This window comes from Contarinia nasturtii, unplaced genomic scaffold, assembly GCF_009176525.2.
Source record: "Contarinia nasturtii isolate CC-2019 unplaced genomic scaffold, AAFC_CNas_1.1 Cnas_scaffold_78, whole genome shotgun sequence".
Classification (NCBI taxonomy): Eukaryota; Metazoa; Arthropoda; class Insecta; order Diptera; family Cecidomyiidae; genus Contarinia; species Contarinia nasturtii.
Genome location: NW_022197436.1, coordinates 1908986 through 1931783, shown reverse-complemented (window position 1 = coordinate 1931783; position 22798 = coordinate 1908986). Strand labels below are relative to the sequence as shown.

The window sequence follows — 22798 nt, the reverse complement described above, 5'->3', positions numbered from 1 at the left end:
TCCCGAAGCATGCGCAATATTCAATGGGCACCGTTTCTCAGCCATACAGACGATAAGGAAAAAGCGAACGACACCGAAACCCCAAGCACATAAAAAAGCCCTCGCACAAATGCACACGTACAAATTAGCATATATACGTCAACAGCAGTACCACCACCACTACCACCACAACCAACAACAATGACATATAATTGAATTGAATTTGGTTGCCCCTTTTTTTCCAAGAAATTTTTATTTTATTTGATTTGAAAATTACATCGTATTATAGATTAATTCAGAATTTCGATATCGATTTCAGTACATCGCTGTCATATTGGATGAAATAGTCCAGGTTCAGTGCCTGCAATTGAAATTTTATAGAAAAAAAAGAGAAGAGAAATGAGCATGAATGACACAGGTGGAGATAATATAAATGGATAATCGCAACAATGAGCTCATAAGTCAAAAAGCTTTTTACTGTATTGGTACCTCAGCTGCAGTCAACCGCTTTCGCGGATTATATTGAACCAGACCATCAACAAGTGCAATTTCATTGGCTGTTGTACACGTGGGGAATATATTTTGCCAGCTCTCCCCTTTGCTATGCGAAAAACTGGTACAAACACACAATAAATTTTAATGAGCAAAATGAAGCGACATTAAATCGATTATTTCGATTATATAATATTCACTGAATCTTTTTGAAATCCGGCAACGAATCCATTTCCGGCCAATCTTTTTGATTTGGACTGCCCAAAATTTTTATCACCAATGCCAATTGCTCAATATCCGTGTTTCCCTGATAGAGAGAGTCAAAAAAATTGATTGCCAACGTAGTGTTTTTAATTTAAAAAAAAAATGTATTTACATTGAACAGCGGAACTCTTCTAAGCATTTCGGCAAATACGCATCCAATAGCCCACATATCGACAGCTGGCCCGTATTTTGATGATCCATACAGTAGTTCAGGTGCTCTATACCATCTGCTTGCTACCTTTATTAATAACATTTTCATTTCATTCAATGACGCAAAAAACATTGTTTCCGAAAAAATGCATTGAACAAACAAAAAAGAATATACTTGGGGTGAATATGATTTGTCCTCATTTTGACTGTAAATTCGAGCCAAACCAAAATCGGCTATTTTCAGTACATCATTGTCATCGATGAGTAAATTGGCTGGTTTTATGTCCTAAAATCATTTCGATCATTTCATCAAACACCGACAGACTTAAACCAATCTAATAATATATTTATATACTCACTCTGTGCATGATACCAATGCTATGCATATATTTGACGCCATGCAATAACATGCTTGTGTACGATCGAATAATTGATCGGCTCAATGGTATCGAGTCATTTTTCAAAATCGAATACAATGTATGCGGCATATAGTCAAATACCAGCGACAATCCAGTCATATCGGGGAATACATCTAGCAATGACATTATCTTTGATTGGCATTTATTTGATTTTCACATGCAAAAAAATTTGAATATTGATTGAATTGCGATTAATATCATTAGCTAAACTCACATATTTGCAATCACAATGCTGAAGTGCTTTTATTTCGCGAACAGTGCTCAACGAAATTTCACCATGTTTTGTTCGAAGTGACACCTTTTTGATGGCCACCTCTTTTCCCGTTGTCAAATCATGTGCTTTTAATACCATACCATGCACACCTTCGCCAATTTTTTGCAAATATTTATACCTTGCACTTGCACTATCTGTCATCCTAATTTCATTCGAAATATTTGTGAAATAAAATAACAATCGAATCTAAAATTTCGTTGTCGAAAATAAAATGAGGCGTTGAGTGACACAACCATTGTTCAGTTTTGTTGTTTGTTTAAGGTTACCATAACAACACCAAAAAATTCACGTCATTTCAGCAGTTTTCCTGTTCTGAATTAATTCGACGACATTTAATTCTGATGACGATTTAGGCTATTTATAGAAAAATTGAAATAATAATTGAAATAGAAATGCTTGTTTGTTTTGCTTTGATAATTTTATTCTTGTTTTTTTTTCTGCTTTTTACAGCTTTGAAATTATAAGATAAACTTCAGTTTTCTCCATTTTTTTTTTTTGTTTTTCTTACAGTTGGCATTCACTTTTCGATTGCAATCATAATCTTGTGTATATGATTTTTTTTTTATTTCAAATATTTAATCAAAAATTTTCTTTTTAAATAATAGGAATTTTCATAAATAAAAATAAACACTCTAATTACAAATAAGAGAAGAGAAAAGAAAAATAATTGAGAAAAAAAAGAAAAAGGCTAAATTATGATAGTCAGTTAGTGTATAGTTAAAATAGGAATAATGTGAATAAATATTCACTTCTTGATGTTTCGTTTTTAAATAATAATAAATGATGAAAATCAAATACATCTCTATCTATCTATCTCTCATTCGTTTTTTTTTTTCGTTTTTTTTTTAATATTTTATCGTGAAGCGTTTTTTTCTCTAAAACTTCTAAATCATTTTCCACAGATAATTCGCAAGATTTTATTTGTAATTTTTTGTTTCAATACATTTAAAAAGACGAAAATCGAAAATTTCTTGCAATTTAGAATACTTTAGCGAATGGCTTATTTGGTAAGAAATGTTTACATAAATATTCATATAAAAAAATACAAAATCTTCGAATTGAATTCAAAATGGTTTGAATACCGTTCGTTTGGATGTGTATAATTTATATTTTGTTTTATTGGTGTTGTTGGTCTTTTTTGCTGGATGTATTCAATTCGCTGTACAAATGTCGTTGACAAATTTATTCGCGCAATTCTAGTGTTTGTGATTTGCACTCTCAAACTGCATTGTTAGAATTTATAATAGTGTTTTTGTATATATATTTTTTCTGTTGTTATCTTCTTTTTGCGATGAATAATAGAATATATATTAGCTTTTATTTGATTTAAAATCATATTGTTGCACATTAGCACCAGAGAAAAAAAACACACACACATACACACATTCTACATGTGATATTCATTTAGTCAACACCGTTGAGTCGTTGGGTCGGTGGGATTAAATGTTCGGGCAATGTATTCGGCAATTCATTTCCGTCCAACTTAACATTGATTAAATGCATGGCCAATGCAAACTCTTCAACATCCAAGAAACCTACATTTTCCAAGAGAAAAAAAATGATGAAAATTAATGTAACCGTTTTGCTTTAATGATAATTTCAATTTTACCATCGGCATTGTAGTCGGCCAGCTTCCAAATCTTGCTCAACACTGAATTGGGCAATTTGGATTTAATTAATTCCGTCTTGGCCGCTGCACATGTGGGAGAAAACAGAAAAAACAAATATCGAAAATGCAATTAGATTTGATGTTTTAATTGTGAAAATTGAATGGCTTACCTGCGCCACTGATTTTTCCATCGACCGGACCTAATGATTCAAATATTGGATCAGTACGGTCACGATCACGATTACATATCCATTCATGTTCACCAAATCCAGCATCAATTCCTTCCCCTCGTTTATAACCAAACGGTGACACAACGTCATCGACCACACCCTCAAAAGCACCACCTGTCAATACATCAATGAATAAATTATTAGCTTTAATGTGTTGTTTTTTTTTTGTCTCATGAATTTACAATCATATGATTTAAACGCAGAGAAACCGTATCACATAATCAGAACCGGAAGTGTTCGTTTTTTTAAAAAAATCATAAATCATTCTATATTTGAAATTATCATAACGCGTTGGCAAATTTATTTTGAACGAACAAGCGAAAAAATATATGACAAGGAAAAGTAGCACGGTCGCATGATAGCAAATACGTTCATGAATCTAATTCTCGGCCACTATACTTAAATACCGTGTCCGATCACATTCAACAACAACAAAAACAGAAATAAAACGATCGTAACAAAATACAAACAAAATGATTAAAAAATAAAAAATAAAATACGATCATTGTAAATCTCTCGATTAGTAAGTTCAATACACGCGATGTTAATCAATAAATGCCGCATTCATACATTATCATTATGTAATTACGAATTTTTGTACTCATAAAAAGATTAAATATGAGAATGGCACGCTCTGCTTTGCTTATACAAACTCGATTATTACGTTTATTTCAATTTTTTTTTGTGTTTTTCATCTTCTTCACACAAATTCCAAATGAAATTGTCAAAGAAAAAAACATTTATATACCAATTAATCAAATATTCAAATAGATAAAATGTTATAAAGGCTCACACTATGTGTACTATTGTCACCTCAATCATTCAAAAATATTCCATTGGCAATGTGATTCACATCAATAAAGTATAACCGATTAATATGGTACGGTGTATATCTATTTTGCATATTCTTTCCGCACACATGACACTATGTTCAATAATTTTGTTAAGCAGTCATACGATACATTAAAATATGCGATTTAATCAATTGTCATTCAATAAACCAATTGCCCTTCAATGAACTGTCGATTTTGTTCAAAAGAATCGATGACAACTTGTGAAAATAAAAGTGCCAAAAGTAAAACACACAAAATAATTGTATTTAGCATAAATTCGAAATCATTGGCGAGCGTCATTTTGATTGATGAATGCATGAAACTGGAAGTTATCATTGTCCTTAATATAAATTTACTGAATGCATCGTGACATTATTTAGATAAATGTAGAATAAATGCTTCGAAACAAGCCTTGAATTGTTCCAATTTGTGGGGAAAAAAAGAATACATTCAAATTTTTCTCTTGTTTAAAATTGACTGAATAAATTGTCGAGCACGAAAATACGACTACAACCGACCGGAACAAGATGCATGCGTCGTTGATTTTATTGGCTTAGACAATAATGACCCTTCAATCTATGTGCAGTTCGTGTTACCATTTCCAAACAATCGACATTTTACCAAACACTCTTCAACATTTTTCTATCGTTTTTTCAATTTTTTTTTAAAAGTATTGTTGGAGATGAATTATTCTCATATTATGAGAATCACAGATGTGGGCTGTCATCTTGTAAACTGGTTTTTTAATCATTTTTTTGTGGTCATGCTAAAATGAATGTTTGTAATCGACCTTGACTGAATTATTCGATGAGAGTGACGTTGTTTTTTTTTGTAATACTTAATGAATGCAGAAATTGGCGATTCATTTTCTTTAATCGCTATCTGAAATCAATGGAGGCTATTGTAAACATATCGATTGTTTATTCGGATCGACCCTTTTCGATATGCGACAAAATGTTCTGTTATTAAATTGATTGCGACAGTGCATCAGGAATGATACATCCACAAGACACACTTCACATGTTGATATAATTTTTTTCTTTTTGTAATGAAAATGTGAACGTTTTTGAAAACAAATGTACCATCATCCGAACAGTTATTCTACAGTAAACAAACATCATTTCGCCGAAAACATTTCTATTTATTTGAAAAGAAAAGTCGATTGTTTTTTGCAAAATTTTAAATAAACAATCTTCATTATTGTATTGCTATATGCATAAATGTGCACATTTTCAGAGGACATAAACATTGCAACCGCTCAGACACAAAATGAACAACTTAAATGATTCTTCAAACGCATTCTATCTTAATTGATTTTTAAAGCATTTATATTTTCAGCGTAATTTATTTGAATTGCTTATAATTACTTTCAGTTGGGCGAATTTTTTCGTTGCACTATTGGAGACGTTCAAAGTGCAATCAAATCAATTAGTCATATTAATGTTGACGAGAGAGAGAGAGAGATATAACAATTATGTATGTACTTAGCACAATCGGTATTGAAACGTCGAGATAAGCGAGAAAGTTTATAAAATATTGATCGATTTATTTGTTTTCTATGGGCTTAATAAATGAGCATGAACTCAAAATGGCTCGAAAACAAAAAGGCGGTTCAATGGTCGTAAAACCTGAATAGAGTGAAAATTGTCACCATAACAACGGTCACTGCATTAACAATCCCTGGATCCATGCATTAATTACACAGATGGAACAAATGAAACGAAGGTAAAAGTAACGCCGAAAATAGAAACATACGCAGGGAAGAAAAAATACACGATCTCAAAACATTCTGAATAAATGTTTTAATAGTATTGATTAACAAAATTTAATTATTCATTATTTACAGTCTGATGTTAAGTATAGGAGAGAAAGGGAGAGAGCGAGAGTGCCTGAAGTCAGTAGAGATAGAGAGAAAAATGAAAGGGATATCAAGAGATGAAAAGAGAAATGGTTAAATGAAACAATTATATCAACACTTCATAAAAGCTGAATATATGTATGTGATGAGTAACACGCTGTTAATACCGCATTTCGAGTACGTATAGATAGAATCATACCATCAAAGTGTGTGTGTGTGTGTTCAGCGCAATCAATTAATGTAATATACAATGGTTCCAAAAGCCAAATTTAAAACCGAATTCATGTGTCGAGCCAACTATCTATCAATTGATACAAACATGCCAAATTTCGCAAACAATTTTTGTGAATGTAGCTACATTCGCTGCCGATAAATTTTGTATGTGTCATCTATATTTAACACAGTTTATCCATTTACAGTATATAATATATTTTCTTTTTTTGTTCAAATTATATACGAATTTGTTCGCTAATCGCTCCAATACACATGCACTGAATGTATTTAGTAGACAGTGACGATGAGAGCATAAGTGACAACGAAAACGATTTCGAGAAGAAGAAAAAAAGTATTGTAAATTTCGAATGAGTCATTAAAATATTCCGATCTTCCGGTAAAATTTCGGTTTTAAATGAAATCACATCATCTGACTGATAAAAAAAGGTGACGACGTTTGTTTTAATGAGCAAACACACATGATGTGTAGTATACATTGTTCTTTTTAATTTGTAAATGAATGGGTCATTTTCGGGTTGCTTCAAAGGCAACACGCAACAATGGCCATAAATTAATAAAAAAAAAATGATTTGCACTACATTTCAATTGTAGTGTTATTGTTTGTTATGTGAAATGTAATGATTTCGTTTTGATTGAAGTGTGTGCTGGTTGCCACTGGATTCGTATCATACGTAATCCGTATAAGTACAATTAAAATAGAATCAGAAATAAACTCAATGCACACTGTATATGTAGTAAGTCGCCGGGCAAATAAAACGATTTCTTGATCAGAATGTCGTGCATGAAACTCGAGTGGAAATAGAATCTTGGAATATACAGCACATACTACATATACGGTTTAAATACATGAACTAGTACAAAATGGCATTATCAAGCCCCAATTTCATTTATCACACTTTTTTTTCGTTGGTAATAGCGGTTATTATGAAGCACATAAGTAATAAATAATACATACAATCACGAGCTACTTAAAAAAAAAAAAAAGTTATACAGTTCCTTTTGTGCGCTCAAAGAAAGAAAAAAAACAACTGAATTTTCTTATCACATTATGGCATTTCCAACGTGTACGATGGATTAGACGATTTCTGTTTTAACCACACAAAATGATTTGGTTTTTCTGAATGAAAGCATGAAAGCACTTCAATTATTATTATCATTTTGAATTTCATTCTTCAAAATGAGAGTAACTAACAATTGAACACAAACAATAAATGAAAAAAATGATCATACCTTTAACGGCTGTTTCGGCCACAAGGTTTTGCTCTTCATGTGGAATCATTTCCATTAGTCGTGCAATGTCTTTGGCAAGCATTTGATCGACCACTTCTAATAGATTGGGCTTAAGCGAATGGAACTTTGTGAAGTCTTGATGCTGTAGAAGTTCTTGCATTTTTTTTATATCAGGAAAATCACCGGGCGATATTTGATGTTCACGTTGAATTTTTTCATATATTTGTCCCAAATTCTTGATAAGCTCTTTCTTTTTACCATCTTTACCGAACACCGATGGCATTTGATTGCGCAATTCGGACACAATGTATGCATGTACTTTAGCCAAACGTGCACGTTTTATAAGATCATTTAGCTTACGTAAGGCAGCATTTCTGGGCAATGATTGTAAATCTCTGAATAGATCTTGTTCTTCATCTTCAAATAAACGACGATTTACATCATAGCGAAGTGGTTGATCCCAAAATGAACCAATATATACTCGTGCCACTTCCGGTGTTTGTAACACTTTGCCAAGTGACCACATAAGTGCACCATAAACACGCATCAATTGTTGATGATCAATCATATCGGCTTTGTTTAAAATAATTCGAATTTTATCATCGTGCCCTTTAAGCGCTTCAATTGAACGACGAAATTCATCTGAAATGTCCAATTTATGTGCGTCAAACAATAAAATAATACGATCAACACGTTCGGCAAACCATTCCAATACGCCTGTAAAATCATAACCACGATCAATGCGCTGCTTTTCACCCGACAAAATACCTGGTGTGTCAACAATTGAGATCGCTTGTAACACTGGTGAATTCACTGTCGAACATTGTAATCGATTTAAAAATGCATTTCCATATTTGGATAGTGGGCGAAACTGTCGTTTTGGATCAACGACAAGTGCATTTCCAGGTATTACGCCCTCTTTGTCATCATGCATAACGGCAATAAATCGATCGGTTGTCGGTTCGGGACCAATACGAATACCTGGAAAATCACGTTCCAACAAATATCGAATGAATGTTGTTTTTCCAGTTGAATACTGGCCCACCAGCAATATCATTGGTTTTGCATCGAAATCAGGATCTTCCAATTTTGGTGAATGAAAATCATGAAATTGATAGTGCTCTTCCAGCGGCAATAATTTGCTTCGATAAATTTTCTTCAATTCGTTAACAACATTTTCAACTACCTCCTGTTGCACTTTTTCCCGGCGCAAAAAACTAAACATATTGCCGTTATTTTTTTTTGCTTTTTTTTATTGTTATACACAACGAATGTTCCAATAAATGAAACGAAAATAAAAACCAATTCGTCACCGCGCACTTCACAGCCACACAGCACAACTTTTTCCGTTCCAATCAATTTTTCTTTCACGAAGATTTATTTTCACTTGGTACTCTTTTTCTCTCGCTCACACTCTGGCGTATACGAACCAGTCACTTATTCGGTACAAAAGAAAATAAACGAATACAACGATTCTGTCAAAGTATTAAGCTGTACTATTATTTTTCTCACTGGCGTATGACGTATACATAAAATTGGAATTTTACTACTGTAAACGTTGATCCCATAGTGAAGTGCTTGCGTATTATATACTTTATTTTCGAATTGGATAGAATTTCGAAAAAAATATAGAAGAAATACACAGCTTTGTCATGGCAACATAATCAAATATTTACAAACATTTTCGATTCAATTATTTAGAATTATGAACCGTTTATTGGATCGCAGAAAAAGACAATAAATCACATTAAAAATCGACTGAATTTTTTTTTGGTTTGTAAAATGTAAATAAATTGAAAATGTTTGTATTTCGAAAAAAAAAAATGAATTTCGAAATTGTCGATGACCAAACTAGTGTTGTCGTAGTTTGCTGTTGTCATTGTGGCGCTGCTGTCGATCACGTTTTGCTAATGGCTTCCATACTGCATCCTTACATTTAGTCTGTTTGGTCACACACTCGTTGTTTTCTCGTGCTAGTGTGAGATACAGTTGTCTTTTCCATAAAATTCAATTACCAAGGTGTAAAAAATAGTTTAAATTCAATTTGTTTTTTGCTTGCAAGGCATCAGTTTAATAAAAATATAATAATAAATAAATGTAAGTGTTTTTTTGGTAAATTTCATTTTGTAAATTTCCGACACAAAATTCATTTCAAGGCGATATTTACGCGGTTGATAAGGCAAGCGGCAATTTCTTTGCAGCGGCCATTGTTAATATTACAAACGACGCAAATTGTGTCTGCCATACAGAACATTGAAACTGCTAATGAGACGCCATTTTTAAAAAAACATCATTCTGAATATTTTCATCATAACATCCATCGTTTTTTTTTCTTCGTTAACTATTTTGAGATTGTCTACGGAATATAAATCAAAGTTTTTATTTGGATTTTGAATATTTTACTAATTAAAAAAAAATTCTTTTCATTTTGATTATCGATTGAAAAAAAAAAAAGAAGAAGAACGCTATCCAATTGAAATGGTTGGTTCAAGAGTATATGTTGGTGGATTACCGTATGGCGTCCGAGAACGTGACTTGGAACGATTTTTCAAAGGTTATGGACGAACCCGTGACATTTTAATTAAAAATGGATATGGTTTTGTGGTAAGTAATTTGCATAAATAAACATCGGCTCAATAAATAATTAAAAAAAAATCAAACTCACAATTTATTTCGATTTTCAATAGGAATTCGAAGATTATCGTGACGCAGACGATGCCGTTTATGAATTGAATGGAAAAGAATTACTGGGAGAAAGGTAGGTTGCATTTTGACATTGATTGATTTTTAAACGTTTCCAATGCGTTTGACAAAACTAATTTCTTTTTCGTTGTTCACACACAGGGTGGTTGTTGAGCCGGCTCGTGGCCAAGCCAGGGGAAGTCACAGAGATAGGTACAATGATAGCGATCGTTATAGCAGCCGTCGTGGTGGAGGTCGTTACAATAACGATAAGTGAGTATTATATATCAGAATGACTCAGCAATTGTTTCCGTTGAAAATCGAAAACCAACTGCAAAGGCCCAATGTGTTGATTTATTGCGGTCGAATGGCCTCAGCGGTTATCGTTTCGTTTTTCCATTCCCCTTCAAAATTCGTTTTTCGCCATTTTTTTTTGCTTGATTTTTTTTTTTTTTTTTTTTAAATAATTTTGGTTGAACATTCGGCCCCGCCTAGTTTTAAGTTTTTAGCATTAAGTTGAACAGTACTAGACTTTCGATTACAAATAAGATCAAAAAATTCCAGGAGTTCATCACGTTATGGTCCACCATTGCGCACGGAATACCGTTTAATTGTGGAGAATTTGTCAAGCCGCGTTAGCTGGCAGGTATGTATATAATTCAAAATGAATTTGTTTTTTTTCCAATTTTTTTTTGTTTCGTTATTTTTTTTTGTTCGTTCGTTCCGTTTTCAAAATTGTTTCGTTGGTATTAGATTATTTATTTTCGTTATTTTTCTTGGTAAAATTGCCAATTTTTTTAGGGATATTTAGGAAACCAATCATTCACAAAAAAAAACATTTCAATCTAAGTGTATATTTATCTATTTGATTGCAAACAACAAATTTAGAGATAAGATAGAGCTTTCTGACAGAGAATTTTTGCCGCATAAACTTGAACAAAGTAGGAACATAAGCTGAAATAATAATCATCTAAATCATTTCATGTCCCGTACTTTGGACTTTCTATTTACCATATATATACATATATATTCTTCCAAATGTCCAAAGTCGTTTCACATTCTCTTTTCATATTATTATTATTTTTGTTGTTGATATTATTGTTATGAACAAGCACATTCGTTAGATTGTTGAATACATTGAAATGGTTGAAAATAGCGTTCTGAAAGAAAGAAAAAAATGAAGAAGAATTCTCTCTCATTAAACGTACGTCGGACTCGGTCGTGAGTCGTTGTAAATATGTGTAGGCTGCCAAAATTAACATCGTCATATAGATCTTAGCTTAGTTAGGTGAAGACAAAATGAAAATGAGAAGATAAAAAAATGGAAGTGGTTTAGCACAAAGGATACACAAATGATCAAATGATTTTCAAATCAAACAACCACACGTTATGGAGAGTGCAACGGGTGCATCACGAGAAATCAATTGACAGACGATCAAACAGACGAATGTGCAGGGCTGTTGCACTGCTTTTATATTCATTCATTGAGGCTTTCGATCGGGTGATTAGATATGGACAACAACTGACCTTCAAGTGTAACACCCCCGTTCCCCCGCCCAACAAATCATTTGAATGCTTTTTGATTTTCGTTTCTATGTTTCAAATTCCGCAAAGGTTTCCCCATAGTATTCAGACATGTTTTTTTATGTTTATTTTTTTTTGTTATATAAAAGTATCAGGATTAAAAAAAAAATCAAACTGTTTTTGCATGCCAAATTCAAGTAAATTACATTATTAAATGTAGGTTTGAATGCGCGGCTATTCTTATGGTTTTCGAAATAACAGAAAAGCAAAAAAAAAAACAGTTGAGATTAAATGAAAGCAAAAAAAAAAAGAATGAGATATACAGAGTATACAGATATCGCAGTAAAGCTAATTAATTAAATAAATAAACCACTTAAGCAATAATTATAAAAATCAAATTAGTAAACAAACATATTTGATATTTTTTCGAAGAAAGCCTCCTAAATAAGAGGGTCGATGACGAATACACAATGAGACTGGTGTTCCTATGAGTGATTGAGCGACAAAGTGACGTTCTAATTGGTGATGCTTCACACACAATACATACAGAACAGAACAGAACAGAGTACATATCCAAACGTAGATCGCATATCAGACGTGTGTTATAAATCGTAATCGAAATATAGGGCATTTCTTTCCGCTAACCGAACACAATTACCGGGTGATATCGACCACTATTGAATCTCGATACTGTTGAACTGTGAACATCATCGCGCTCAAAAAATCAAGCTCAAGCCTTACCTACCTTGTATATGCCTCTCGAAGTAGGAAAAAACTGTGAACTGTGTGTGGTGACGACTGGAACCATATCGAAATGCACTCGAATCAAAACCGATATCCGATCGAAACGCTATGCTTAAGAACTTCTATTCTACTGCTACTACTGCTACTACCAATACTACTACTAACTACTGCACGGTCTACGGTATACTGGTTCAAACATTCAAACAAACAAACAAACAATGAAACAAACAAAAACCGCGTGTTAACCAAAACAAACTTGTTAAGCAAACTTACTCAGACCCCGTAAAAGCCAAACCATCCCATTTGCCACACAGAATGCAACGACCCGTGGGCATTGTGTGTGTTTCATTTATGGATGACATTTTATGTGTAGATCATAACACAGGCAGTACAAAGCAAGAATCACAGAGCTGGCCGGCTCTCTCTTTCGTCCTAATGTAATATGTCATGCAAACCAAACCAAACCAAACAAAAAACAAAAAAAAAAACCAAAAGCATAGAACTCGAGGTACTAAGTTGTATAGTTGAAGTTGATGTAATATGATCCATCTCGGACCAGTTTTCAAACATGTATCAACCCCCTTTTCGTACGTGTGGTATGGCCAGCAAATGTGCAAAATTACATATAACAAAATATTTCAAAATGGTTATGCGAATAGCGGCCCACAAGGTAATGGTCGAAATTACAATTACAAGCTGAACATTTTTTTCTGTATAAAAAAAAACATTTTACTCAATACAGTGTACATAATATGTAAGGAGCTTTTTTTCATATATATATATTTATTCTATATAAAAAACACACACTTAGATCATTCATTTCATGTGATTTTTATATTAATTTGACCAACCGCAATTATTGGAACATATCGATATCTGCGCATAGTTACATGTTTAAATTGGTTTGTGTGTGCGACCAATTTAAAAGGCGGTTCGAATGCTTATGATCTTGGTTCTGGGGAACAATGAATGAGGCTATAAATGAGGCAAAAGAAACAGACAGAAACAGAATGAGGGAGAGAGACAGAACAGAGACAGAGAATGAGAGAGAGAGAGAGAGAGTGAGAGAGAGATACAAACAGAGAAATTTTCGCTAAGCACTTGATAAATGATGAGAAGGATGTTCATCCGTAGAAGGTCTTCCATTTGTTGTGACGGCATGCGGCGTCTAGGAAAAACGTAGGGTCGGCCACTTTTAACCAAATTTAACGCGCTAACGGTGAAATCATCGTCAGAGCTTGCTAGGAACTCTTCAGAACCATCTATAAGTATTTTCTGCTTGAAACACGTACTACGCAGCCATATATCAAAATTTAATGGCTTTCATTTCAATTCGATGAAAGAGAAAATAGTATTTCCAATTAAAATGTTGTTGTATATTCGTCACACTTCGATATATTCCAATAAATGCGTTCAAATTTTGTTATTTTGTTTCTTCTAAATTTTGAACCATTGACCACATTGATTAATGACTATTTTTCCGCTCTATTCAGGATCTTAAAGATTACATGCGTCAAGCTGGTGAAGTTACGTATGCTGATGCACACAAACAACGTCGTAACGAAGGGTAAGTCACAAAAAAAAACATAAATTAAAAATTTTCGTACAGTTTTTCATGGTTTTTCTTGAACATTTGCAGTGTCGTTGAATTCGCATCTTTGTCAGATATGAAAACCGCCATCGAGAAACTCGATGACACTGAATTAAATGGTCGTCGAGTTCGTTTGGTTGAAGATCGTCGTGGAGGACGTGGTAAGTTGAATTTACAATTTGTTTGTATCTCTCCATCATCATTTTTATTGCAATTATTTTAATTTCGATACTTTATTGGACAAATTTCAGGCGGTCGTGGAGGAAGATCTCGTTCATCAAGCCGATCAAGCCGCAGCCGTAGCCGTTCACGATCTCGTCGTCGCCGATCATCAAGCCGCTCACGTAGTCCTCGCAGCCGAAGCAAGTCTCGTGGTGGACGCTCCAAATCAAAATCACCAAAGAGTCGCAGCCGCTCAAAGTCAAAGTAATTTTTATTTTACAACTATTGTTATTTCTTGAGATATGATTTCGGTATTTATAATTTCACTTGATTTTCTTTGCAGCAACCGTGATTTGTCCAAATCGAAATCAAAGAGCCGCAGCCGTAGCCGTAGCCGTGACTCACGCTCCCGTTCCAAGTCACACAAGCGTGGTGATTCCCGCGACTCGCGCGATCGTTCATTGTCGAAGGGTTCTAAAGACAGACACCATTCCAGATCAAGCTCGCCGAAAAACAACGGAGGTTCAGGTGGATCACCAGACAGAAACGAAAGCATGGATGATTAATCTGACGCTGCTACGTTATGTAACAACAATAACACATTTTTTTAGATATAAGAATTAAGTATGTGTAAACCATATAATAACATCCATCAAATAACAATAACCCACATTATGATATGAATAACAAGAAGAAAAAAAAAACAATTTATAAAAACAATACAACAAACTAATAGGGACACAGAAACGGGTTAAATGAAGCGAATATTTGTTGCATCGAAATACATTTCGATGTCCATGTATTTTTTTTTCTTTCATCAAAAACTTCATTTGAATGAAAACAATTTAAAATCTGTTCTGTGAATAATGAATTGATTTAGCTGACGGATATGAGATACAGAGCATTTTGATTTGTAATCAGGACATTAAAATATGTTAAACCAAATTCTGTAGTATAATTAAGCAATTTTCTGGGCTTTTTGATAGTTTCAATTATTCTCTATGGTAATGATTTCGTAACAAAAAAAAGAAAATACACACACACAAATGCATAATTTCAATAAAGATTAATTTGAAGACCAAAACATTTTGATGATTTTTATGATTTTTATGCAATTCAGTGACATACAAAAAATTATTTCTTTTATTCTTTTTTACATTTGAATTTTGTAAATTATATCAATTTGTGCTTCGAGAGTGCGAAACAAAATACAATCAACAATAATACTTATTTGATGTAAGGGACAAAGTGGCGCAGCTAATTGATTCGCCCATTTTTGCCTGTAGGTGAACATTTATTTTTTTGTATGAGAACAGACATTTACATATCACTATTATTCTGATTTTGCAGCTCTGCGTTTAAATTTGGTGTCGCAGAATACGACCGAGGCTCAATATTTATCTCATGCTTTGTTTGGAATATTAATGTTGCTGCCACAAACCGAAGCATTTACTTTGCTAAAAAATCGACTACAATGTATTCCACATTCGCAGGCATTCCAACATAATCCGTGAGAATTGACATGTCACGTGTGTTGAATATAACAGGCGCATAATTTCTATGCCATCATCTTTGCTGGCCTATTTTGCCGAGCTACTAAAACATTTCAAAAGTATTCTCTACCTTCGAACGTCATAACTTAAATAATTAAAGCAAAGAAAAGAAAATGTATTTTACAAATTTTGGGTCTTCAAATTAACAGTTCATATCGAATAGACCTCCATTCGCCGTGGAATGGCCAGAAACTTCAATGTTCAAAGTGCCAATGAATGATGATCTATTTTTCCCATGCTTCATTTCGTTGCTCAATAATTGCTTGAGCACGTGCCTTATTATTAAAAGAATAAACACATCCATTTCCATTAAGTTCGTATTTTGGTTAAAAGTATCAAACAATCGTTTCAAGGATTTTCTCTGCCCTTTTCTAGCTGTAATGTTGTGTCCTCAATCACAAAAAGGAATTACCAGAGAATGAATAAAGAAAAGAAAAACAACAAAAAATGGATTATTTTCCATATAAACATTCATTTTAATTCAAATCAATTGACGTATTGAACCATGAAATATCAAAAGTTATTCAACAAGGATATAAATGTTCGAACTTAATTGAGAAAGATAGAAGAATTCTGTTTGTTACTTTGCTATTTTGTTCATATTACTCAAGGTTTGATAGATTAAAGGCCACTGATCTCAATATTACTTTGGTTTGGCTGATGAAGATGTTGGATTTGAAGGTGAATTAAAATTGCCCAGAAAATTGAACGGATCCATGTTTTTCGGCGCCAACATTTTTTCGATTTTCCCCCTTGAAAAGGAAAAAAGGTGATAAAAGTATATGTACGAGTAATTGATTGAAATCAAGAGAGAATCAAACAAACATTTCTGCAACACAAAAAAATGACACTTACATTGCTGCCGTCAACAAAAATACGTGTGCGTCATATGTACTTTTCACATCCTTCAATCTCTGAATATGGTAAGTTGATGGTTCGGACTGACTGAAGAAAAAAATCAATGAAACTAATTATTTTTGGAACTCTATAATTTCATCATTTACCAATGTGCAAAAATTCACCCACCTTACAATATTCGCAGTCCGTTGTATTATGTTAAGACAAGCACGCTTGAATGCTTCAATGATTTCTTCGGTTGATACATTGTTCTGAGGTACACTTTTATCGATTGGCGACCGTTTCCTTTTTTTTGGAGATTGGTAATTTGGGTTTGGAAATTGTTTTTCAATATCCTTTAGTTTCTCAATCAATGACTCGCTTTTTTGGAAGAAAAAAAAATATGATAGAGAATTTCAAACAAATTTAATGACTAACATGATTGAAAACCTACCGAGATGCTTTTAGCGATTCTATTATAGTGTCCAAACTACCCAATTTTTGAATGGCTTGTTTGTTATCTTTAACATTATATCTGAAAAAAAGGTATTTATTTATAATATTTTCTATTTCACTTTTTCTTTTATGTAAATGTTGATATACTCACGTAATTTGGTGATAGTGCGACATGAGTTGCGAAGAAGCGGCATGAAAATCATAAATTTTTTGTCCTGTTGGTGAAACTGTGTTTGAAATACTTGTTTTCCTTTTTTTATTTTGTGATGAGTGGACGGATGCATCGGATGCAGAACCCGAACCAGACGCTTTAGAAAGGTTTCCGCTATCAACAGAATTTCCACTCATTTTTAGAAAATAAATCACAAACTAAACTAATGAGCGACAGAAGTAAAGTTTCGTGTTGCCGCTGTTTGACAACTTAAGGTATTGTCGCTGCTCACTTTCTCACTCAACACGAAACCTCACCACTTGCAATACTTTCATTTTTTCTCGTTTGTTTTCATTTTTTTTAAATTTTATCTCAAAATTGAAGTTCTTTTAAAAATACAGAAAAAAACGGATTTTGCATTCACCGGTATCGGTGTAAAAAGCCATTTATTCGATTAGATATAATCATTTATTGCAACTGCAAACTACAAACTAATTTATGTAGATTTTTCATTTATTGGGTGTCTTTGTTTGATCGGATGACACATTGGGGTCTGCTTCGGTTTCATTCGTATTCATTCTAATGTCTAATGGTTTATCATATCCCATAAAACGAGCATAATGATGTGTATCGTTAAAACTTGCCGCATCAACAAATACTGGAACTTTCTTTGGTCCAATTTTCATCGATGTAAACATCGTTTCGACCTCTGGCAAATGAATATCTTCCACTTTAAATGTTATCTATTGATATTAAAATACGAATTTGAATAAGTAATTGAACGGTGATAAGCAATGATTTTCAATTGAATTTACCTCATTTCTGAATAAGAAAAATGAAACGGTGACACAAGTATATTCGTCTGTTTTCACATTGTATTTTACATCAACCACATATTTTTTGGTGACAAAATGCAACAGTAACGGTGTTACAAATGTAAAGATACCAACAACCGAACAGAGAAGAAGACCAAGTCCAGTGCCACTGGCTTCCACACCTCGGTGCCATAATACGGGCTGAGCAAATAATCCCATTACGCTGGTTGCTAGCGAGAACATTTTGACGCGAATTATTTGTCGTGTATATTTGCCTTGATAAATAGACACCGCATCAGGATTGCTGTCGTCTGTGAAATGTTTTGGCTTTTGGCTATCAATGTTCTCATTGGATTTTATGGTGGACATAAATCTTAGGCCATTTCGTTCGATCGCCAATTGTGGAATTGCAAATTGTCGCAAGGCGCTCACTTGAATATTTGAGCCGGCAATATTGGTCGGCGCTGGATTATACCATAAAATATTGCGACTAGATGTTAAAACATTTGATTTATTGCATAACAATAATTTATTTAAATTTCTTGTGAATATCATTTTAAATGTTTGCCGATAAATTAACAACCAAATCACAATTTCAACTATTATTTTGATTATTTCGTCAACTATGGATTGAAACAGAGAAACAAAACCTCACATGAATGTCATAAACACTGTCAAACCACAGTGATTCGATTTTCGAATTTCGAATTTTCAACTTCGAATTTAGGTTATGACTGATTCAATGCGATTCATCAGTATTTAAATTTAAAAAATAAATAATTTTTCAAAGAATTTCAATTTTAAAATAATTTTCAATATTTATTGTAAAAAAATGATGGAAATTATTTGGAATTTTTAAGGAAAGTCGTTAATAAAAAAAATAAAAAAAAAGAATTATTTTTACAAACCAATTGGTTTCAATGATGAATGCTGGTTGCAAGAATCTGTCTGCATCTAAATGGAAAAAGGGGTCTATTTACGCCCCTGTAGAATGGATTTGAGAAATGATCCCTTTACAAATTGAGAAAAATAATCTAAATATTCTTTCGATTTGCTAGGGATTTTTGCGAAAAATGTGAAGACCTTTTTTTGCTCAACAAGTTTTTAGAATGGTAGAAAAATCTTCCGTTTTGCTGTGGATTTTCGCCGAAAATGTGAAGAGCAAAAAAAAAAAACGAAAAAGCCCGCCCTGGAACGCGAACGTCAGAAGCTATAAAAAAGGGTAAATAAACACAAGCCCAAAAGGCCATTTGATCAATTATTTTGTACAATTTATTAAGGAAAGGAAAACTATTATCAATATTTTATGATTAAAGGTTTGAGAATAAGCATTTTTTTTTGTTTACATTCTTTTTGTTTTGAATTATTTAGTTTGTTGCTGTTTCGTCGATTGCATGGAATCAAACATTTTCTTTTTAATTTAAATTATTCAAAATTGTGTATGTTTTTCTTTGAAGAACAAATAATTCAACATTTTACAGAAATGAGCGAATTGACACGCATTTTGAACAACAAATCTTCAAGCAATCGATAATTTCTGAAGAAATCCTATAATAATGAACGTTTTAACATTTTTTTTTGGATTTATTTGAAATTAACAAACATTCTTCTTACTATAATTACTCAGATTATTATTTTCCGCAGCCGAGACATAACCGACGCGAATGACAAAAGAAAAGAAAAAAGTTATCATTTATTAGACGAAAAAAAAACGAACATGAACAAACTGTTATGCAAATTATGATGAACATTCCATCCAACATGCGTTTGTAACAAGAACATGAATTTGCTTTCGCAGGGTATTGACGGAAGTGTGCACAGGTTAAACAATGTCTCAGTGTCAAGTCAATCTTCTGTACGTATTTGCTTTCGAAGTTCATACATTTGTTTCATTTAATTATTATTTATTTATTTTTTGTCTTATTGAATCTTTTCTCATTTGTAAGTTGATTTTTAAAAAGGTAAAAATGTTATGTAAATGTTATGTTGACCACACAGTCGCAACAGCAAACACATTGCTGACAAATATTTGAGATTTGGTAAGTAGTAGAGAGATGAGCCGTTGTACACACAACAGCATCGGAGCATCGTCACAGCGAAATTACATTGAAAGTGAAATATACTACTATCGGTTTTCCAAAAAAAGTGTTCGGTAAGTATTTTTTTTAAATACAATATTAAACAGAATTTTCGATTTTTTTTTTTTTAATTTGAGTGCATGGTAGAATGAGATTGAGATAGAATACAATACAACATCATGTTGAATTTCATCATTGCGCACGAAATCGTTAGCCAATAGTGCGACGCAGTTTCTTATGACTTTTTCAAAGCCTACTTTGATTACGATATGCAATTGAATGGTTTTTTTAAAAGGTTTTTTTTCATATTTTTTTTTTGTTTTCAACATTCATTCATTGTCAGGAACAACAAATCGGACATAGATGAAGAAGATGGTCACATTTTTAGTTATTACACTGGGAATCGTTCACAAACCGACCAAGTGATGTCAGAATCCGGAAAATAAGAATACAAAGGATTGGTAAGTTTTTTTTGTATTGCATTTTCTTCATTGTGAAATAAATTTTGATTCTGTCGTTTCGAATTTGTATCGTTCAGTTTCTAGTTTGCCCCAACTACGAACCGGTCCGCAATCGTTTTCTTCCCCGGCACAAAATAAATGAATTTTCTCGTCGGCCGTCTTCGAGTAATTTACGCTGTGTGAGTAAGTATCGTTTGCAATTACATCAATTATTATTTTGGTTTCATTCATTGTAGACTGATATTAATTAATGGTGATTTATTTTGTGTTTCTTTTCTTTCTTTTCTTCTGATTGATAGGTAGTGGGCTTGGCACCCAGTACTATTCCATAGTAAGTTTTTTCCTCTTTTCACAGTGATCAACGATCTCAACGCTACTACTACTACCACCAAATTTCAAATTTAAGCAATGTTGTTGTGGTCATTGATTTTGCGCTTAAACTATATACTTTCTCTTATAATTTCATTTTTCATTCTGTTCCATTACTTATTGATTAATTTCCATTTTTTTTTTCATTCTTTTCTTGATCAACCCTAGGTAAAAATGTTATAAAGAATATTTTATGTACATTCCATTATAATTATTAAACAGCCAGAGAAACTCTAAAAAATGTTAACTTATTTGAAGTGTATTTTTAATTCTTTTCCCATTTAGTTTTTTTTTGTGTTTCAACGAATTATAGCGTTTTGATTTCCTCTGATTTTTTGTTTGTTTGTTTGTTTGTTTGTAACTCTCTTTCATTTGCATTATTTATTGTTATAACAGAGCAGAAGAAAAACTAGAAATGATTCTTCTCTTAAACATCGGTCGAGATATGCACTTTTGTGACAACTTTTTTTATTTGTTGTTGGTTGACAAATCGAACGTTTTACTCAACACCCGTTTTTTTTTTGTCATGTTGATACTGTTGATTGGCTGCCGTTGAAAGAAAGATTTGAACATGAGGGTTCAAAATGTGTATTGAAGAAAAATATTGGTCTATTTTATGCATACATCGATTTGAAATGTTAATATTCTAGTTTTTTTTTTAATATATCATTGTGCATATGCGAATCTGTTCTAATTGTTACTTCGATTTATTCGCACAAAAATATCATGCTCTCAATATCTTGATTTTTTTTTTTTTTTTTTCAAAAAATGTTTCACTGATTGCAAAAGAGAGCATTTTGAAAAAAAAAGAGTAAAACATCCACCCTTTTTTTTACATGGTGTCTGCATGTATTTTGTTTTGTTATGTTTGCTATCATTTCATACAATCAACATTTACGGTTTTTAAGCTTTATTATAGTTTTGTAATTTTATTATTCACTTCAATTATTTATGTGGTGTGAGATGCTCCATGAAACTGGAGATCCGTGTTAACTCTAAATTTCGCATCACATGTTTAAAATAATAAATGTTTTTTTAAACGATACAATTGAGAAGAATAAGAGGAGAGAACATGAATTTAAAGGTAAAACATGTCGAACCGTAAAACGAATTTTATTATTGGATAAATTCAATTTACAAATAAAAGAAAAAAGTCGAAATTTTCTTTTAAAACCATGAAAATTCGCGGCAATTTTTCATGCAACTTAAAACTCTTTGAAACAATTTTTTGTTGTCGATCAAAATTTGCAATTTCGATCTCGACACACGAAAATACAGAAAGAAAAAGGTTTCAGCAACGAAACGAGGCGCGAAACGAATGTTAAATGAATCATCAATATGTATATATAGTATTTAATGGCATTCATATAACGAAGCGATCGATAGAGGCACTTCTCGAAGCGAAAAAGAAATATGAAAAAGTAGTTGATTACAGTTTGAAGTTTTTTTTCTTTGTCGCTTGCACATATATAGACTCTATTCGATTGCTTTGATAACTCATTGTTGCGATTCCTTTGAATTCGATAAATAAACAAAAGAAAGTATTTATGTTAAACGCATTTTCAGAATCGAACAACACAACTCTGTGTATAATTTGAATCAATATTAACACACAAGCAGTCCATACAACACATACAGATTTGAGTATATCCATCGCGACAGGCTAATAATAATGCCGTTTCGTTTGTTCGTTAGTGTTTACACATACACAAACTGTGAGTCCATTCATTAGTTCAGCAGATACAACTTCCTTATTCAAACGGTTTATAAACAAAAACTTTGTGTGTTTACAGTATAGGAATA

The 22798-nt window shown here is 32.6% G+C and overlaps 5 protein-coding genes and 1 long non-coding RNA gene across 10 annotated transcripts; 2 read left to right on the top strand and 4 right to left on the bottom strand.

Moving 5' to 3' along the window:
- Positions 1–119: 119 nt before the first annotated feature.
- Positions 120–1807, bottom strand: LOC116337837 (cyclin-dependent kinase 20). Its single transcript, XM_031762767.1, has 7 exons — positions 1519–1807; positions 1245–1433; positions 1061–1171; positions 848–973; positions 672–778; positions 469–592; positions 120–340 (listed from the first exon to the last, which is right to left on the bottom strand). Exons 1-7 carry the CDS (start codon positions 1717–1719, stop codon positions 275–277), a joined length of 924 nt encoding a protein of 307 aa, XP_031618627.1. The 5' UTR covers positions 1720–1807; the 3' UTR covers positions 120–274.
- A 595-nt stretch (positions 1808–2402) lies between these two features.
- Positions 2403–9126, bottom strand: LOC116337994 (EH domain-containing protein 1). Its single transcript, XM_031763006.1, has 4 exons — positions 7573–9126; positions 3358–3531; positions 3188–3271; positions 2403–3113 (listed from the first exon to the last, which is right to left on the bottom strand). The coding sequence occupies exons 1-4, from the start codon at positions 8795–8797 to the stop codon at positions 2983–2985; spliced, it is 1614 nt and encodes a 537-aa protein (XP_031618866.1). The 5' UTR covers positions 8798–9126; the 3' UTR covers positions 2403–2982.
- Positions 9127–9515: 389 nt separating this feature from the next.
- LOC116338002 (serine-arginine protein 55) lies at positions 9516–15170 on the top strand. Of its 5 annotated transcripts, none has more exons than XM_031763028.1 (9): positions 9518–9669; positions 10028–10176; positions 10260–10330; positions 10417–10527; positions 10804–10900; positions 14016–14089; positions 14162–14274; positions 14365–14539; positions 14619–15170. In XM_031763028.1, the coding sequence occupies exons 2-9, from the start codon at positions 10051–10053 to the stop codon at positions 14839–14841; spliced, it is 990 nt and encodes a 329-aa protein (XP_031618888.1). In that variant the 5' UTR covers positions 9518–9669; positions 10028–10050; the 3' UTR covers positions 14842–15170. The 5 variants fall into 5 exon arrangements, with proteins under 5 accessions (XP_031618913.1, XP_031618905.1, XP_031618888.1 ...); XM_031763019.1 differs by having other exon boundaries at positions 10025–10176; XM_031763037.1 differs by having other exon boundaries at positions 9519–9669; positions 10025–10176; positions 10819–10900.
- A 1106-nt stretch (positions 15171–16276) lies between these two features.
- LOC116337954 lies at positions 16277–17538 on the bottom strand. Its single transcript, XM_031762951.1, has 5 exons — positions 17273–17538; positions 17120–17200; positions 16855–17046; positions 16684–16773; positions 16277–16580 (listed from the first exon to the last, which is right to left on the bottom strand). Exons 1-5 carry the CDS (start codon positions 17467–17469, stop codon positions 16472–16474), a joined length of 669 nt encoding a protein of 222 aa, XP_031618811.1. The 5' UTR covers positions 17470–17538; the 3' UTR covers positions 16277–16471.
- Positions 17539–17684: 146 nt separating this feature from the next.
- On the bottom strand, positions 17685–18751 carry LOC116337942 (transmembrane protein 70 homolog, mitochondrial). Its single transcript, XM_031762925.1, has 2 exons — positions 18088–18751; positions 17685–18015 (listed from the first exon to the last, which is right to left on the bottom strand). Exons 1-2 carry the CDS (start codon positions 18640–18642, stop codon positions 17782–17784), a joined length of 789 nt encoding a protein of 262 aa, XP_031618785.1. The 5' UTR covers positions 18643–18751; the 3' UTR covers positions 17685–17781.
- Positions 18752–19924: 1173 nt separating this feature from the next.
- On the top strand, positions 19925–20868 carry LOC116337976. Its single transcript, XR_004200840.1, has 3 exons — positions 19925–20239; positions 20509–20626; positions 20704–20868. It is a non-coding gene; the product is annotated as an uncharacterized LOC116337976 (long non-coding RNA).
- Positions 20869–22798: the final 1930 nt, after the last annotated feature.

Coding starts and splice junctions, on each gene's coding strand:
- LOC116337837 (XM_031762767.1), bottom strand. CDS start 1,719: ATGACAGATAGTGCAAGTGCAAGGTATAAATATTTGCAAAAAATTGGC. Junction 1,434..1,518: donor AGCATTGTGATTGCAAATAT/GTGAGTTTAGCT, acceptor TGCCAATCAAAG/ATAATGTCATTGCTAGATGT. Junction 974..1,060: donor ACAAATCATATTCACCCCAA/GTATATTCTTTT, acceptor TTATTAATAAAG/GTAGCAAGCAGATGGTATAG.
- LOC116337994 (XM_031763006.1), bottom strand. CDS start 8,797: ATGTTTAGTTTTTTGCGCCGGGAAAAAGTGCAACAGGAGGTAGTTGAA. Junction 3,532..7,572: donor GGCCGAAACAGCCGTTAAAG/GTATGATCATTT, acceptor ATGTATTGACAG/GTGGTGCTTTTGAGGGTGTG. Junction 3,114..3,187: donor GGCCGACTACAATGCCGATG/GTAAAATTGAAA, acceptor TGGAAAATGTAG/GTTTCTTGGATGTTGAAGAG.
- LOC116338002 (XM_031763028.1), top strand. CDS start 10,051: ATGGTTGGTTCAAGAGTATATGTTGGTGGATTACCGTATGGCGTCCGA. Junction 10,177..10,259: donor AAAATGGATATGGTTTTGTG/GTAAGTAATTTG, acceptor GATTTTCAATAG/GAATTCGAAGATTATCGTGA. Junction 10,901..14,015: donor CAAGCCGCGTTAGCTGGCAG/GTATGTATATAA, acceptor CGCTCTATTCAG/GATCTTAAAGATTACATGCG.
- LOC116337954 (XM_031762951.1), bottom strand. CDS start 17,469: ATGAGTGGAAATTCTGTTGATAGCGGAAACCTTTCTAAAGCGTCTGGT. Junction 17,047..17,119: donor GAATCGCTAAAAGCATCTCG/GTAGGTTTTCAA, acceptor CTTCCAAAAAAG/CGAGTCATTGATTGAGAAAC. Junction 16,581..16,683: donor TTTTTGTTGACGGCAGCAAT/GTAAGTGTCATT, acceptor TTCCTTTTCAAG/GGGGAAAATCGAAAAAATGT.
- LOC116337942 (XM_031762925.1), bottom strand. CDS start 18,642: ATGATATTCACAAGAAATTTAAATAAATTATTGTTATGCAATAAATCA. Junction 18,016..18,087: donor TTTTCTTATTCAGAAATGAG/GTAAATTCAATT, acceptor TAATATCAATAG/ATAACATTTAAAGTGGAAGA.